The following is a 19354-nucleotide window of genomic DNA, read 5'->3' as shown; positions in this document are numbered from 1 at the left end:
AATCATAACAGATAAGGAATGCCAAGTGCGGGGCAGAAAGTGCCAAACAAAACTAAGTGGAGTTGAATGCAGGTTCACAAACTTAATACTTTTCACATAAATGGAAAACCTTCCAAATGCATTTTAGAAAGACTGAAGTGCATCAATATTTACTAAGAGGAGATCCAGCAACTTCCCTCCAGGGAAGTTCGCATGGAAGTGCAAAAAAATACCAATACACTCAACTCCTCAAAAACCTTAACGTACAGAAAATTTTCCTGCACTCTGCTAGGGTATGTAATGAAGTCAAAAGTACCACAAGGTACTGTCACAACCCTAAGGCTTAAGATTATCTAAATAGCAGGATGCACTGTAAAAATACTAGCACTGCCATACTAATGTTAATTTTTCAACGTGTTGCAACTTGTAAGCATTTAGATTAGTAACCTCAGATTTTCAGAAACAATGTCACCAAGCAATAAACAGAAGCAAACCCAATTTCAAAAATATTCTAGGACCATAAAACTAAAATAATGCAACACAAAATTACAGTGATTCACTTCAAGATGTTACAAAGGAGACCAAAAGTACATAGTGGTGGTGGATTATTGGCATCAAACAAGGAAAAATGAAAAAACTCAACACAGAAAATTAACTGGTTCACTACTCTCCTCTCTAAAGCTACTGCTCCCTCTGAAAGTTCTACTGCAGAGTGCAGTACTAGCGAAGCCCATAGGTTTTTACTGTTTTGACAGAATGTATACCTCTCAACCTTTTAGAGCAAGAAATCTGAACAAAGCCATAAATAATGGGGGCAAGGGCCCCAAAATAGGAACGACTTAAATATTGCGCTTACAAACTTAGAAAATTAATAGAACAGGTTTTGCATTAGCATGAATTTTATTCAGGATATGTAGTCTAAAACTCAACTTTGTCATTTTCTGACTTCAGTGCTCACTGATTTAGCAGAAAGCCACAATTTTGGAGAAACAGACCAAAAATAAGACAGTTGACAAGTTATGACTAGATGGCAAGCCCTCTGCCATAAATGTACAAAACAGAGCAACCTCTTCCCAAACCACTAATGCATTCATAACTGGTTATCTTATCACCTCAGAGATGGAATCGAGACAAGTATAACAAATTTTTTCACCAACGTGGTGCACATTTTGGAGTTCTGATTCACAACTATGAGGAGTGGATAATGTCGTTGGCATCATCAGGTCATTTCAAATCATTTCATAGCTAGTTATAGGTGGACCACTACACAGTAATGTCATTTATCAGAGAAGCAAAGTTCTCAAAATCTCACATTTCTGCAGTTGTGAAACAGGAGGATACAATCGTAAACCACCGAGTAAGAAGCTATTAAAAATTCAATAGGCAAATATTTCTGGGTGGAAAGGGGTATTCCAAACAAGATTTTGCAGCTAATTTGCTTACAATGCACAAAAATTAGATTTTATACACCCCAATTCCATCCACAACTACTGAGTTAGTACTAGCTACGTCAATTTTAGACCACACCCTGAGCCAGCTTTTTCGACTACACTAGTTACAACTGTCAATGTGACTCCAAGCTAGAGAAAAACAAAAAAAAAAACCTTCCAGCTGAACCATCACAGACAAATTATATCTTTATACACAGCTTGCATGCAAGATAAAGGTTAGTATGAAAATGCAAGCAATAAAGTGCACAGTTCTATACAGAAACAGATGCAATCTCAAATTAGAAAAGTCACACAAGAGCACTCATTTCAATGACAAACTCAATCTGAAGTTAGTGAAAAAGGAAGTGAAAAGATGTTAGGAATGTGTACAATGTTTCTAGAAAGCTTACACAAACTGAAGCGGTTTCTCAAGTCTCCATGCTATCAGGGCAAACCCTGAAATATGCAAGATGCCTTTACTACTTACAGATCTTTGATAAAGAGGAGTCCTCTTGTTTTTTTTGCAGCCACTTACGTAAGACTGAGAGAGAAGCGGTATGGGGAGAGAAGTATGCGGTTGTGCAGAAGGGAGAGGATCAGAGGAAACCGTGTACAGGCTGTCCATTTCGTACAGCTGTGACAATACACAAATAGTATAAGGTTTTGAAGGCTATCAAAAAGGTCAAAGTAAAACAGTGCAATATGAATGGTCAGAGTTTAATGTGCTTAAAAATGAAACTCTCCTTACCTTAACACACACACTTACCATAATAGTAGATCATGTCCAACCATGTTAGTGGTCCTCGAGTCACTTGACAGATCCGACTCAGCAGCATTAATGCCCCAGCCTCAAGCCCATTTAAAATTCCTTCACAAAATGCTCTGGAGCCCTGTTTTACCTCAGAAAATTTTAAGCCCTATACATTACACACAAACCTGCAAATAGGAAAGGTCAACATCCTTCAGTGTCTAGAAGTACAAGCAACAATAGGAAGTGGGAAGGCTGTCGCATCAAACACGAAAGAGCAGCTATCATTAGTATAACTTCTGTACCCTATTCATTCAGTCCATCTGATCCAACTTATTACGTCTGAATCCCACACTACTTGAACTCTTGGGTGGCCTCATGACAGGCAATCCTTGAAGGCAGAAGCTCTTAAAGCTCATATCTCACCCCCTCATCACTTCAGGTTACTAACCATTAAACACTCCCTACCACTATCACAAAACAAGATGTCACTGCACTCTCTAAACCTAAAACACAGCATCAATGGGCCCCAACAGAATCCCAGGGTGCCTATTAAATAGCTTGAAACATGATCTAGCAAACCCACTATGATCTCAAGTTAACCAATCTCCAGACAGGCTTTGTTCCGGTCGAATGGAGGACAACAATCATCCCTCTACACAAGGCAGGGGGGCATCAACTAACCTAGGAAAAGTACAGTTGTGTACACTTTCCATAAATGCAAATGAGTGTATTCACTGCTGCAGTCACCATATTTGGGTTATCTGCCTTCAGGTAGCCCTCAGTCGGCCTGAATACCAGAGTCTTGGGATTTCAGAGTCGGATGCGGTCACTTCCATAATGTCATATTGTCAGGGGTATAAAACATGCAGCCAACACCATTACATCAGTTTTTCTTGCCCAAATGTCAAATAGGAAGCAATTACATGGTGTGGGACACCCCCAATAGAAAGTAAATACCAAAGTCTAGGATATGGCCAAACAAAAAAGAAGAGGTAGAAGTAGAGAGAGAAGTCAGGGGGGCTGGAGGGAGGGTAACCAGGACTGCAACAGTGAATACACTTGAACATTTACGGTAAGTGCACACAACTGTACTATGTTGTGCGTTTCACTGCTGCAGTCATCACATTTGGGTTGATTCCCAAAGCCAAGGATGGGTGGAGGCAGTCAATAAGCATTACGGCTGGCAAGCAGGCTCTAAGAATGCAGTGTCAAATCCAGCTCTGGATTTAGAAAAGATTCCCAAGTGATTATGCTTTGTTAAGGTGTGCACAGAGCTCCAGGTTGCAGCTTCCAGAATGTCCCTGGAAGGGACCCCTGAGAAATGCTGAAGAGGTTGATGTAGCCCCAGTGGAATGAGTTCTGACCCCCTGTGGGGTAGGCTTCCAATGGTGTTTGGAGCAGAAATGGATGCAGTGTGCTATCCATTTAGCAAAGGTTTGCTTTGAAAAGGCCTTGCCCTCTGCGCCCCTGTAGCAAAGGTGACTAGCAGCCAGTCAGGTTTTCTGAAAGGTTTAGTCCTGTCAGGATAGAACTTAAGCGGACTGCGAACGCCCAGGGAGTGCAGGATCCTTTCCCCTTTATTCTGAGAATTAGGGAAAAAGGTTGGCAAATGGATTGGTTTTAAGCCACACTGGATACCACCTTGGGCATAAATGATGGGTTAAGTCCTGAGGGAAACCCTGTCCGCATGGAAAATAATGAAGGGTTCCATGGCCATAAGGGCCTGCAATTCCGACACGCTTCTTGCTAAAGTGATGGGTAGAAGTAAAACTGTTTTCCAGGAGAGGAATTTTAACTCTGCTGAAGCAGCAGGTTCAAAGGGTGGAAGCGCAAGTTTTTCCAATACAAAGTTGTGGTCCCAGGCTAGAGTGGGAGCTCTCCTGGGTGGTCTTAAATTTTTGGCTCCTCTCAGGACCTGTTTGACCAGAGGATGAGAGAAGAGGGTGGCTCAGTATTACAATGAGCTGAGATGGCAGGGGCATGAATCTTAATTGAAGAGATGGATAGGCCTTTGTGGAGCATTTGTTAAATAATCTACTATATGAGGTAAGTTGGGCACAGTTGTGTCCATTCTTGAGACTGGATCCAAGAACAGTATCTTTTCCACTTTTCTGAAAAGGATTTTCTAATACTAGGCCTCCTTGCCTTAAGGATAACATCCAGCACCTGTTTACTGAGGGTTGTTGGTGATAAATTCAGGGGATGAGCCAGGCTGCTGGGTTCATGGTTTGTAGCAGAGGATGCAAAATCTGGCCCTCGTGCTGGGATAGTAGGGAGGGGATCTGAGGCAGAAGCTGTGGTGGCAGTACTGTCCAACTGTGCAAAAGTGGGTACCAGTGCTGGCGTGGCCAATCTGGTGCGATCAGGATTGTCCTTGGGTTGTCCTGTTTGAGCTTTAGTAGAACCTTCGAGAGGAGTGGCAGAGGGGGAAAGGCACAGATTGAGTGGTTTTCCCATGTAAAGGACAGAGCATCCACTTTCCAAGCTTGGTTGTGGGGAGTCCTGGTGCAATACTTGCTCAATTGAAAGTTTGAGTGGAAGCAAAGAGGTCCACCTCAGGTGCCCACCTGTGGATCAGAAGCTTGAATGATCTGGGTTCCAGTTTCCACTCGTGTGGGTCCATTAGATTTCTGCTTAAGTCATCTGCCAGTGAATTTAGTTTGCCTGGTAGGAACTGAGCTTGCAGGTGTACTTGATTGCTCAAGGCTGTGTTCCACAGAGCCACGGCTAGCCTGCAGAGTGGATAGAAATGGGTTCCCCCTGGCTTATTTATGTACCACATAACTGTGGTGTCTGTATCAATAGTTGCCCTGGAAGAGTAAGACATTTGAAAGCTGTCAGAGCATTCTGTACAGCTAACATGTCTGATTGATATGCAGGTGCATTTGCTTTGGGCTCCATTTGCCTTAAATACATTGTCCTGCCATGTGAGCCCCCCCATGCATAGTTTGATGCAACAGTTAGGGTTTGGGCAGAAGGGGGTTGAGTGAAAGGGAGTCCTTTGTTGTGGTAGCAGGCCTCTGCCCACCAAAGGAACTCTGCCTTTAGGCAAGGAATAAGAATCACTGTTTCCAGATCCTGAGAATGTTGACACCAGAGAGTTAAGTACCATTCAAGTTTCCGCATATGCAGTTTTGCATATTGAATTAGTAGAATGCAAGAGGCCATGAACCCTAGGGCTTGCAATATTTTTCTTGCAGACAGATTGAAGTAGCTTGTCAAATAAATTTGTTTTTCTAGAGTGAGGAAGGCCATCTGAGAAGTTGTGTTGAAGCTTGCTCCCAGGAATACAATCTTTTGGCTGGGTACCAGATACAATAGCTTTTCGTTGATGTACCCCAGTGAAGTTAGAAGTCTCTTTACGAATGTCAGATGTTGGAGTAGCAATTCCTGACTGTCCGCCTGAATCAGGCAATCATCCAAGTATAGGTAGATTTGAATTTTTTTTTTCTACCTGCAAAATGCAATGGCTGGAGCTAAGCATTTTGTGAATACCCTGGGCGCAGTACACAAGCCAAAGGGAAGTGCAAAGAACTGCGCATAGTGCCTCTTTGAAACCTAGATCTTTCCTGCAAGCTTCCCTTATGGGGATGCGCAGATAAGCTTCTTTTAAGTCTAGGGTGGCTAGCCAGGGGTCTTTGGCTAGCACAGGAAGCAGTTGTTGGAGTAAGCATTTTTAATCTAGGAACCACCAGGAAGGTGTTGAGAAGACAAATTCAGGATAGGGCACCAAGAGTTTTCTTTCCTGGGTACCAGAAAGTTTGGAGTAAAACCCTTGTCCCCTATGCTCTGCAGAGAGAGGTTGAATAGCCTTGATACAGAGATGAGAAAGTACTTGCTTTTGGGCATCTGCCCACTGGTTTGGGGGGAGGTCTGGCCATCTGCTAGGTGTTGGCAGTGAGTGGAAGTAGAATCTGTATCCTTGGGATACAAAGTTCATGACTCATCTGTCCTGAGTAATGTACTCCCAGTTTTTTGCATGCAGGGCTAGTTTTCCTCCTAAGGGTACAAGTACTTCGGTAAGGGCTTGGAAGAATTCAGGATAAGTCATTGTGAAATTTTACCATAGGATGGTGGCTTACTACTCCCTGTTTTTTGAGGTGGGAGCACTCCAATATTTAGATCTGCGCATACCCTGAGACTGTAGTCTTAGTGGTCTGCTGTCCCTGGGGTCTGGACTGAAGGTCTGGGAGGGACTGGAAAAGTCCAGTTTTTAGAAGGCCAATGCCTACTGAATCTAGGTGGCTGTACCTGTAGGAAATCTTTAACAGTTTACATAGATTTAGCTTTTTCCTCCATCTTTGAGGACTTCTGCTTTAGTGCCAAACAGATGTTCTTGGTTTAAGTGAGCATCTAGTAATTTTGCTTTGACATGGTCCGGCAAGAGTTGTTCCTTAAGCCAAGCATGCCTTCTAAGAATAGACCCAGTGACAGCAGCCCTGCAAGATGTTTCTAAGGCATCAAAACCACATTGTAAAGTATGTATTCCAACTTGGTTAGCAGAATGCATTAACCCTTGTAAATCTATGTTCTGCACAATCAAAAATCAACATAATTTTCAGATTAATTAGCCCCATAATAGGTTGCTGATACTTCATATGAAACTGGCAATTTAAACCCCTGACGGCAAGAGGAGCAGAGGTGTATACCTTCTTACCCCATCGGTCTAAAGCCCTAGAATCCCCGTCGAAAGGGGTAGGGTGTTTGGCTGTTGTAGCCTTAATGCCTTTAGGTCCCTGAGAGATTGTCTCTGGATCTGCAGCAGGACTCTTAGAGGAATTTGTGGGAGTCAGTTACTCTGTAGTACCGGTCAGGTTTCCTGGGAGCTGGAGGCAAAGTAACAGGGGTAAGGCTGGATTCCATGAAAACCTCCTATACAATTTCCAGAACAGGTGGGATAGCTAGAGGCCTGTGCTGAGGCAAGTTTTAATATTCCCAGAGTCTTTTTGGACTGTGGGTAGTCCTGGCACTCCCAGCGGAAGTGCTACGGGTATGCAGGATTTCACCAAAAGAAAAATCCTCTGGTGGAGATGCAGAGAATGGAATCCTCTGCATCAGAATCCTCATAGGTAGATAAAGGTATGTTCTGGTAATCAGAAGGGTCTGAGTCATCGGACTCCTGAACTGAAGAATCTGAAGGAAAATCAGTTCTAGGTCTTTTAGAGGGGGAAGGCTGGCTTCTCCTAATTAAAGAAATAAGGTCCTCAGCCATTCTAAGCATTTGCCTCTGTGGCATGTGAGCCTGAGAATGTGCTTTGGTAGTCAGTTTCCTAGCGTAGTGCGAGCTCTGGGCCTGAGAAATTAGTTTGTTTGAAACTAAGTAGTCAGTTCAATACGAACATCAGAAGGACTGAATACACCCTCAGAAGCCAGTGCCTGCACAGTGGCTCCAGACCCATCCAAGGTAGAGACATCTGCAGGTTCCATAGTCGAAGAAGCATCTTGCGGCATATGGGACTCCGAATGGCTCTCAGTAGAGGCCTGCGAATCTGCAGAATTGAGTATCATGGGCTGCAAAAGCGCCTCACTGAGTACCAGCTTATGCAGTCTGTCCCTATCTTTAGCCTTATGTTTTTTTCAGAAGATCGGTAGTCGGATGGCTTAAAGCCATTTTGGAATACAGAGAACAAGAGTGAAAGAATTTAGTGACAAACAGCCCAATGACAAATAGTTTGGGCATTGAACAAGGCACAAAACTGACAGCGAGGAACGTCATGATCTGGGCCTAAACAGGTGACGCAGTAAGAATGAAAGTCTGAGGTATTTGCTTTCCACAGGCAAGACGATTATTAATTTTTTCTGTCATCAGTTAGAGCAAGGAAAAAAGGATCCCCAACAGGGTACTTATCTTTTAGAAGACTTCAGGTCTGAAACTAAAAACAAAAATTTCAGGAGGCAGCCGACTGGCACTTGCAAACTGCTTCTGCTTCGGACACTGCACAGCAAAAAAAGCTGATGTAATGGCATCGGCTGCATGTTTTATACCCCTGACAATCTGATGTCATGGAAGAAGCGACAGCATCAGATGCAGAAATCCCAAGACTCTGGTATTCAGGCCGACTGAGAGCTACCTGCAGGCAGATGACCCAAATGTGATGACTGCAACAGTGAAACACGAAGAACATCTACAGACCCACACATCTGAGGAACTTCATATGCAAGGCTATTGAAAGGACAATCAGACCAGATTAACAATGACATAGTAAATCTCCAAACTCTAGATCCAACACAGTTTTGCTTTGTCAAGGGCAAGTCCTGCCTGCTCAATTTGGTGGGCTTCTTTGAGAAGGTCAAAGGCCATGGTTGAGAGCAAGACCATGCATACCACCTACCTTGCCCAGGGCCAAGGGATTTGACAATACCCCACTCGGATATTATAGATAAATTCACAAACTTGGGCATAAACCTCTTCAACAGATGGATAGTCAAACAAGTCAGAGAGGACACATGTTAGAATGGGGGAATCCACATCCATTCGGAGGGCAGTCAGCAGTGGAGTACGTCGGGGCTGGGCGTCTGGCTGACCAAGTTTGTTGATGACTGCAAGTCTGGGGCAATCAGACTCCCCAAATGATGTCAATACTCTACAGAAAGGTCTGACACAGACTAATGATTGGTATAAGCATCACGGCCTCTAAATGCAAAGTGCATATAAACATTCAGGAAATCAAGCATCCCTCCAAACACTACTGACAGCACCCCTACCCCCACCCCGAGTGAACCTAGTGATGGGAGACCTGGATACTCACAGTAATCTCAACTTTAAGCACCATGTGTCCATGGTGGTGAGGTAATCCTATGTGGCTCAATTTATAAGTAAGGGCATGGCATTCAAATCTAAGGATGTCATAGTACCACTGCACTCAGCCCTTAGATTAATGGAGTACACTGCAGCCTTCGGCATATACCTAGCCAGCCACCTGCAACAGCTGGATGGTCCTCAGAGCATTCTCACCAAAAAAAGAATACAGGATACAACAAATGTCATATGTGGAACAATTAAAAGCCCTATCACTGCATTCAGTTTCCTAACTGTTACGGACAGGTTATCTGTGCCAGACGTACAAGGCAGTTAGTTTTCTGACCCAGCTCTGATGGAAATGTTGCATATTCACATAACTAAATGCGCAAGGGTTACCCGCTCCAAAGCTCTAGACCTGATCACCGATATGAACAGACCATGCTGGAAAGAGTTGTGCCCCAGAGATTCCCCTTCCTCTGGTATAGTGTTTCTATTCATGTGAAGCAGAGCCCTCCCCTAAACATCTTCAGGCCCAATCTGGACCAATGGATGGGAAACCACAATCACTCCAAGGTGACACCCATGTTCCTTATGGACAAAGGCAGTCTGTGAAAAAAGAAAAAAGCAGAGTAAGCCCTGCTTGCTGATCTTTATTTCTCCGTTGGGTATAAACAAACTGTGTAAAACTAGCTAGGCTTGTAAGGGCACTTAACCAGTTAGCCTGATAATCTCACATGAACCTATGATATGAGGTAGTACCATCTGTGCCAGGAAGAGAAGGGCAGTGCAAGTGTAACATACATCAGCATAGCTAGCTGGAGGTTTGTAAAGAATTGTCATTTGACCATCACACACACTTGTTAAAAATGTATTTGTAAACTTGCTTGTGTTAAAAATCCAACAAAAATGGGTCCTGCTGGACACAAGACATACATATGCAAGTCAGACTGTATTATAACTGATTAAATGTACATATTTTAAAAGGGAATTCTGGAAGGGAAGAGGTTCATCTCAGTCAAGCTAATCTGATTGTAGCCAGACACAAAAATGTCCAGGGAAACCAGGACTGGGAATCTTACTGTACTGTCCTTATGGCTAAACTAATCGCTACCCTGGAAGGGTGGAAGTTTTTGAAAAAGTTTTATAGCTTTCAGACGCTGCAACAGATCTTAGCAAAGCATTGAGTGTGTACTGTACCAAAAACAGGTGACCAGATGTCATTCAATACCCAGCACCAATTTTTTTTTTTTTTTTTATATATACAAGTCAGATGACTGAACCTCTCGCAGCAGCACTTTGTTGTTCTGAACAGAACAGGAAAGATCTCTCAACTATCTCACACATCCACACACCTCATCTTGCCTTGCTCTAGTAAGCAACTTAACCAATGAACAGTAAATGCTTTACTCAGGAAAATATAGTGAGATTAGTTAAGTATGCGTTTCTGCATCTGTGTGCATCTGGTCTATACTGGATGACCAAACTTTCAAAAGTTAGACTGTCATATGGTCGACACCATATCATCAAATTTTTGAAAGTTCGAATGTTTTAACGGAGATCGTCGTATAGTGCAGAATGGGAAGATTTCCCTTTTCTGCACTGTAATGCAATCTCGGAGTTGGTACATTTAAAGAGTGGAGGGGGGGCGCGTAACCCCAACGTGGTGGGTGCAAGGGGCTTGCCCTCCTGCTTAAAACGTTTAGGTAGGTTATTATTTTTTATAAAATTTTTGAACTTTTAAAGTTTGATCACATGGTGTCGACCATATGACAGTCGAACTTTTGAAAGTTTGATCATCTAATATAGACACGTGTGAATCTATCCAACTTTTTTTTTTTTTTTTTTTTTATATCTTCTGAAATTGAAACTATGGCGTTTATTGTAACTAGATATTCAGTTTTCTCATGTTTTCCTGCACTCTGCTAGGGTATGTAATGAAGTCAAAAGTACCACAAGGTACTGTCACAACCCTAAGGCTTAAGATTATCTAAATAGCAGGATGCACTGTAAAAATACTAGCACTGCCATTTTTTTAACAAATATTTCTATACCTTTCATTGTGGCTGGCCTTTTAGAGAATACTTTTAACATCTTAAGCATACTTATGTTTATCTTAGGGACACTGTGGCCACTCTTGAAAGCTTTGTTGTTTTGGTCAAACACTGTCTGTATTAGTATTAACTTTACTCAGTATAATTTGGCACCCTTGTAAGAGCCTTAGAGCAGCTAACTGGTGGGGGTCTATCACTTCAGCGAAGTGACATTTCAGCAAACAGCATTTCATCAGAAATGCCATTCATCAAAATCTGCTCTTGTGGAGAACTGTGCCCCACCCCTGCTAATTATTTATATATATGGATTCACTTTTTAACCTCGAAATGCTGAAATATCGAATTTCAGTATCTCGAGACTATAAAACCAAATCCACAAAACACCGACAAACAAAAACCGCAAAACCACATAACCGAAAACACCACACATACTACACTAAACATACAACACAACACCCACATCACAACATAAACAAAAAAAAAACACATACACAACTCACACACATAAGCAGGGGGGCAAGCCCCCCTTCACCCCCCATGTGGGGGGCTGCACCCCGCACACCCCCCTACTTATATATACTAACTCCGAGATCGCACAAACACAACACAAAAGCTCACTCACACACGCACATTCTCCAATCCCTCACACACACCAACTCCCACTCAAAACCCTTACAAAACACTCACTTACCTGACATAACACCTACATCCACACACGGCACAGCGCACCACCAAAACACAAACCCGGACATTACGTAACGCAACTTCATAACCGCGAATTCGACATATGTGAAATTCGCAATTATAAACGTTCGCTATTTCTAACATTCGACTTTATAGCTTTGAGATACCGAAATTCGACATTTCAGTATTTCGATGTTATAAAATGAACCTATATATATATATATATATATATATATATATATATATATATATATATATATATATATATATATATATATATATATATACACACACACACACACACATATATATATATACCCAAACTCACTACAGTGGGTAAAGGCAAAATTCCCAATCCTCACTGTATCACAATCTAAGTATGAACAGTTAGACAAACGGTATGTTCGATGCAAGTGAACCAAAAATGCCATCTGCTGAACTGAATTTTCACTGAAGTAATATAGACCCCACTGGTGGCAGCATAATTACCTTATAGTCTGGGCAGAGGGTGGCACAAATGGTAAATCTGTGCAGGCCTTTCCCAGGTGTGTGCGCGCTCATGTGTGAAAATCCAATATCCAAGTGCATGTGTCAGCTATTTGGAACAGGGTCATGGAGTTCCAAAGAGGTCAGTGTGGGGTCTTGTTTGGGGCCTGGAAAAAGGAAAGAATCCAGCCCAAAGTCTGGAGTATGCACCCTGTGTGCTCTTAAGGGAATCTGTGCTTGGTGCAGACAGCTGCATCTGAACAAACTGTGTATCCTTTTTTGCTCTTAGTGGCCATCTCTCACTGGTGTAAGTGGTGAAGCACCTTGACTGCTGGCCCGGAGTAGGGCCAGTCACAAGCTATGAACACTTCTGGAAATGAAGAGCTTACACATATGCAAGGACAACTAACTTGCAAGTGCAAAAAATTCATCTACACCTGAAAAAAAGATGTAGAGGTGGCTACTACTCTGGTGGAAAGCCTCAAGTTATGCCTTGCATAGCTTGCCCTTGCTAGGCAAACCCAAGCAATGCAGTCCAAAAGCCATCTAGAAGGAACCATGCTTGAAACCTTTCACCTAGTCTATTGGTAGGAAAGGATACAAAGCTACAAATCCTTCCTGAAAGACTTGGCCCTAAGAAGGTAAAATCATAACCATCTATCATAACCATCTATGCATATATGGAGTGTTAAGAACATAGTTTCTCTTATTATATTGGCTTACAAAAAAAACTTAAGTGAATGGGTGGTTGCTTGGTAGGCTGAGAAGCCACTGTAGAAATGAACACGTTTTAAGACGCACAACATTCTTATAAAAGATCTAGCAGAGCACTGAAGGTGCATAAAGTTCTGAATCCTTCTTGAGGAAGTTATGGTTACCAGGAAAAAGGTTTTCCAGGAACCAGATTTTCCAAAGTGAAATTTAAGCTTAGCAGCACATGCCAGTTCGAAAGGACACTTTGCCAATGCCTCCTAAATAAAAGTCCTAAGGAGGAAATGGTTCACTGCTTGGAGTTTCAAGTAGGAAAACTCAGTTTACAATGGCTTTAGAGAGGTTATACGGCTAGTGAGTGGACTTTCTGTACCACGTGAAACCTGGAGATAGCTGCCAACTGTACTTTAATGGGACAGAAGCTATAGCCAGAGTCAAATATGTGCACTAGGAAAGTAAGCTTAAGTAAACTTTAAAGATGTTCAAATGATCACTGCTGCTGGGTTATATCTTGCCAAGGATATAACATCCAGCCAGCTTCCAAGGCTTCAGGACACCTTCCATACTAATAAACTGCTAGACAGCTCAAGCTAAACGCACCAAAAGTTTAGGTGCCAAGCCCTTCAGAGCTTTCCTGCCAGAAGGTGGTAGGCTCAGCCCCAAAAGAATAATGCTAGGAACAAAAATCCATACCCTGGGATAAACAAAACTCACAAAAAAAGGGAGATGGAGAGAGTGACTACTGCAGGAGTCATCATTCAAGCATCTACTGTTAGGATATTTTAGTTATTGTAATACGTTCATTATACAGATCACTGCTGCAAAATAATTGGCTATAGGGATAAAGTACCCAGATTACCACATATGTGAGGTGGAATGAGAAAAGTCTAGCAATCCCGGGACAATGGTCCTAGCAAAGCCTAACCTGACAAAGAAATAAAGCTTCTTGTAAAAGTAAATATAGAGGACTAAGTAACCGCTTCTAGAATACTTCCAGAAGGCAATCCTTTGTAAAAATCCAGAAGAAGCCAAGGCTCTGGTAGAGTTGGTCTTGACCCTGCTTGGAATACTTCTGTTACGATGAGTAAAACAAAAGGTAACAGGCCTTAGAAAATCATTTGTCAACAGCCTGTTTTGACACAGGTTGCTCCTCCTTACCTTCATAATAAATGAACAATTGATCCAAAGATGTAAAAGATTTAGTTCGGTCAAGATAGCACTACAGTTTTATGTAGACATCCACGGCATCCTTTCTACCTCATTTATAGGTTCAGGAAAGACCGTGGAGAATTGAATAGCTTGGCTTAAAGTAAACTTGTACTCTTTAGGCAAAAAAATGATTAGTTCTCAGAAAAACTCTGTCCCTATGGAAAAGGAGATTGGCACACCAGAAGAGCTTGTAACACAGATTTTCTTGCAGAAGTCAGAGCAATTGGTATAACTTTTTCCATGTCAAGAACCTTAAGCCAGACAGATTAGCTGGTAAAAAAGGGAGCAAGTGCCAGCTTCTCTAACATACAATTAAGATACCAAGGTAGTGCCACTGGTTTACTCGGACTTTTGTGCAAAACCCCTTTCAAAAACATGTCGACATGAGACTGCATTGAAAGATGATCCATGGGTAGACATGCTAAAAAGGCCCATAAGTGATCCTTGATAGAGGAATAAAAGCCACACAGTAGTAAATCGCAAACACTGTAAAAGCAGAGAACTAGCCCTGAATGGGTGCTGGTTTCTTTGCTGGCACTAACTAGAAAACCTTTTGATTTTCTAGTTAGTAAATTTTCTTGCCACCATTAGTACCTGCTGCATGTCCTCATTAAATAGGCGACTAAAAGGAAGTAATACCCAATCATCCAGGCAATCAACTAAAGTTTACTGATGGGGTACAAATACCACACCTGTTCTTGTGTGCATAGACACAGTCTGTAAGAAAGTTTGCAGTAACTTTCTCCTGGCCATTTCCAAAAGGGAGAACCACTTGCCTGGGCCAGAAGGGACTTGCCACAATGATCTTGGGGGATTGGGGGAATTTGCAGAAGTACCCTAGATTAGAGGTAAGGGTGAAAATGAAAAGCACAGAGGAACATTTCTATCCATGGAAAAGAAAAAGCATCCTTCTTTCAGGCCTTCCTGCATGGAGTCCCGAAACAAAATCTTTCCAGATTGTTCAGAGAGGAAGCAATGAGGTCTTATTTGAGCAACACCACATATATGAATCAAATCAATTACAACCTATTATATAAATTACCCCAAAGGAATTACAATTAAAGTAATCAATGGCATTATATTTAATGCCATTTATTTTACTACCATCCAAATTCACAATTTTACTACAAACTTTGCAACGTCCACAAGCAAAAGCTCCTGCATTACTAGCTTTAACCCTCCTGCCTTTGTATCTAACCAACTCTTAAATTACTGCACCTACTATAAGAGAAAATAATATTATTAGGGATAATTGTTTTCAAAAAATAATCAATAACTGGTAAATGGTACATAGGACAGACTAAAAGAAAAGTAAAACTGAGAATCATGGAACATTTGGGAGACATCAGGAAGGGAAGATTGGATAGTCCAGTAGCTAATCATTTTCATCAGTTTCATGGTGGTGGATGTGTGGATTTCATATTTAGTGTTTTGGCAAAACCTAATGGGGGTGGGGGGGCAAACATTAACTTTCAGAAAAAATTATTGAGAATGGAATCAAATTTTATAGTAAATTATAAAACCCTGTTTCCAAATGGAATGAATTTAGAAATTTAAGTATATAAATTAATGTTTGTAAGTAATATTAAAGAATTGTAGTAATATTCTGTGACCAGTGTAAAAGTTTTTCAAAATTATTTAATTGATGAAATTTAATTGTTTAATTGAATTAACTGGTGTATATAAAAGCTGGTTTGATTTAGAATAATTTATTCCAATAAAGGTGAAGGCCGAGGTACCAGAATCTGTTTAAGTAAAAAGATTTTCCAGTTGGCTGCAATTTTCATTTGGTGTTTTTCTTCTTTTTTTCGCTTATCCGTATGTGTTTTTTGTACACATAATCAAGTCTAAACACGGAAAAATGTGGATACCCTGTAGCCTGCAAAGAGCTATAAAGTACAGTTTTGTACCTACCATAAATGTAGATGTTCGAAGATCCACATTGCTGCAGTCCTAACACTTGGGGTAGCCCGCTGTCCCAGTCGGCCCGAATACCAAAGTATAAGGCTGACGTCGGTCAAGGCGCATTTGTCTGACATCAGGACGTCAGGGTACAAATGCGCATGACCGACGTCATATCCTCAGTCTTTTCTTGCCCCAGATGTCAGAAGACCCTAAAAAGATAAGGCCAAAACCCAAAAAACACCAAACACTCCTGTACCTAATATATGTACAATATATACAAATTTACAAAAATAGAACCCCACCCACACAACCACCCCTAAACAGAGAGGGGAAGGAGGGAGGGTAAATTGGACTGCAGCAATGTGGATCTTCGAACATCTACATTTATGGTAGGTACAAAACTGTACTATGTTCTTCATCTCACATTGCTGCAGTCCTAACACTTGGGTAGAATCCCAAAGCAGAGGTAAGGGAGGATGGCTAAACTATAATGAAGCAGGAGCTGCCAAAATGCCCTGCAACACAGCAGTGGCAAAACCAGCCCTGGATTTAGAATAGAGAGGAAGGTGGTAATGCTTGGAGAAAGTATGCACTGAACTCCAAGTAGCTGCCTCCAAAATATCCTTAGTTGCCACCCCTTAGAAATGCTGTTGAAGTGGCAGTAGCCCTAGTGGAATGAGGCCTAATCCCAGCTGGAATCTCCTTGCCATGATGGGAGTAACAGAATGCAATGCAAAACCCAATCCACTTAGATATAGTTTGTTTTGACACAGGCTTGCCCTGAGAACTCAAAGCAAAAGAAACAAACAACTGCTGAGACTGCCTAAAATCCCTAGTCCTGCTTAAATAATAACGCAACTGCCTGTGTACATCTAAAGTGTGCAAAATCTTTTCTCCCCTATTTTGGGGATCTGCATAAAAAGTAGGCAAATGAATAGTTTGGTTTAAAGCCACACTAGAAACCACCTTAGGCATAAATGAAGGATTAGTACGTAATGATACCCTATCCTTATGAAAAATCAAAAAAGGCTCAACCGCCATAAGGGCCTGCAATTCAGAAACCCTTCTAGCAGAAGTAATGGCCAACAAAAAAGCAGTCTTCCATGACAAGTATTTCAATTCAGCAGTAGCCGCAGGCTCAAAAGGTTGTAGAGTAAGTTTCTCCAACACAAAATTGAGGTCCCAAGCAGGAGTAGGAGCTCTACGTGGGGGTCTTATATTCTTTGCCCCTCTAAGAAATTGCTTGAACAAAGGATGAGAAAACAATGGTGGGTCACAATCATAGTGAGCTGAAATTGCTGCAGCATGAATCTTAATGGAAGAGAAAGACAAAGCTTTGTCCAATAACTCAGTAAGATATTGAAGAGCCACACTCAAATTAGGCTCAGAAACATCCAAATCCTTTGCTGCACTCCAAAATAAAAATCTCTTCCATTTTCTGCATACACTTTACGTGTACTAGGTCTTCTGGCTTCCATAATCACATTCAAAACTTGTTGAGGAAGTTGAGACCTGCTGTGGTTCAAAACAGAATATGCCAGGCTGTTAGATGAAGAGAGTGAAGCTTGACATTGAGTAGATGACCGTCCCTCTGAGACAAAAGGTGTGGAATTAAAGGTAAAGGCCATGGAGGCTTCCTTACCAGATTCCTCAGTAATGGGTACCAGTGTTGCAGAGGCCAATCTGGAGCTATCAAAATCATCCTTGGCTTGTCTTGTCTGACCTTTAGGAGTACCTTTGGGAGGAGAGGCAGAGGTGGAAAGGCATACACATGAAGATCTTTCCAACTGAACGAAAGAGCATCCACTTTCCAAGCTGTGTGATGAAACCTTTTCGTGCAAAACTTTGGCAGCTGGTGGTTTAGTGGAGAAGCGAACAGATCTATGTCTGGAGTTCCCCATGACACACTCAATTTTCAAAATACATGAAGATCCAGTTTCCACTCGTGGGGATCCATGATTTGCCTGCTTAACACATCTGCTAAGGAGTTCTGTGCTCCTGGCAGAAACCTTGCCTGAAGATTTAGCTGCAAACTGAGCGCAGTCTCCCACAAAATCATTGCTTGCCTGCATAGAGGATAAGAATGTGTTCCCACTTGCTTGTTGATGTACCACATGACAGTTGTGTTGTCTGTTAGAATCAACACCTGCCCTGGAAGAAGTAACTCCTTGAAAGCCATTAATGCAAACTGGACTGCTAACATCTCCTTCATGTTGATATGTAGATGCTGTAGTCTGGCAGGCCACTTGTCTTGTATCCACTTTCCATTCAGATGAGCTCCCCAAGCTATGTCTGAGGCATCTGTCGTTAGAATCTGACTCGCCTCTGGCCGGGTCACAGAGAGTCCCTTGTTTAGGTGACATTCCTGAGCCCACCACAAAAATTCCTTTTGAATGCAAGGTATTATTGGAATGACAGTGTCCAAATCCTGGCAGTGCTGTGTCCATACATTTTTTAGATACCATTGCAGCTTCCTCATATGCAGTTTGGCATTGGGAAGCACCAGAAAACAAGATGCCATGAACCCTAAGGCTTGAAGGACTGTCCTTGCAGTCAGCCCGGACTGAAGAGATAGTTGATGGAAGTAAAGGGAAAGACTCTTTTGTTTGTCCGGGGTTAAAAAGGCCATCTGGGCTGCTGTATTCAGTCTCACACCCAGAAAGCACATGTCTTGAGAGGGTACTAGACTGGACTTTATTTCGTTCACAGAATACCCCAGGCATCTTAGCACTGCTATCACATATTCCAGATGCTGAAGAAGCTCGTCCTTTTCTTGAGCCAGAATCAGACAGTCGTCCAGGTAAGGATAGATTTGTATTCCTTTTAGCCTGAAGAAAGCTACAACTGGAGCCAGAACTTTTGTGAATACTCTGGGCGCAGTAGATAAGCCAAAGGGCAATGCAGAGAACTGATAATGGGAATTTCCAGCTCGAAACGCAGATACTTCCTGCAACTGAGTCTGATAGGCACATGAAGGTAAGCCTCCTTGAGATCTAAAGTTACCATCCAGTGATCTTTGCCCAGCAGAGGTAAAAGCTGTTGTAACGTCAACATTTTGAACTTGGGAATGTCCAGATAAGTGTTGAGGATAGACAAATCCAAAATTGGTCTCCACGTGTTCCCCTTTTTGGTACTAGGAACAGGCGAGAATAAAATCCTAGGCCCCTTTCTGGCACAGGAACCGGCTGAATGGCCCCTATCTGGAGTAACAGAGAAATTTGCTTGTGAGCCTCTTTCCTTTGTATAGGAGGAATGTCTGGCATGCCTTTGAAAGGAGGCAAGGTATGGAAATAAAACCTGTAACCGTGGTGAACGATATCCAATACCCATCTGTCTTGGGTAATAACACTCCAATTTTCTTTGAAAAGAGCCAGCCTTCCTCCCAAAGGTGCTGCCAGACGAGAAG

At 42.1% G+C, this 19354-nt stretch overlaps 1 protein-coding gene across 1 annotated transcript in view; it reads right to left on the bottom strand.

Annotated features, from left to right (window-relative positions):
- Positions 1-19354, bottom strand: part of CSDE1 (cold shock domain containing E1) — a 2062269-nt gene that overhangs the window by 1780191 nt on the left and 262724 nt on the right. The window contains exon 2 of the mRNA XM_044076154.1: positions 1897-2043. Within this exon, the coding sequence (XP_043932089.1) occupies positions 1897-2043 (147 nt within the window). The remainder of the gene's footprint in view (positions 1-1896; positions 2044-19354) is intronic.

The sequence above is a fragment of the Protopterus annectens genome, chromosome 7.part0, assembly GCF_019279795.1.
Source record: "Protopterus annectens isolate FY-2018-M chromosome 7.part0, PAN1.0, whole genome shotgun sequence".
Taxonomy (NCBI): domain Eukaryota; kingdom Metazoa; phylum Chordata; order Ceratodontiformes; family Protopteridae; genus Protopterus; species Protopterus annectens.
The sequence above is the reverse complement of the archived record's forward strand: the minus strand, read 5'-3'. Positions and strand labels throughout refer to the sequence as shown.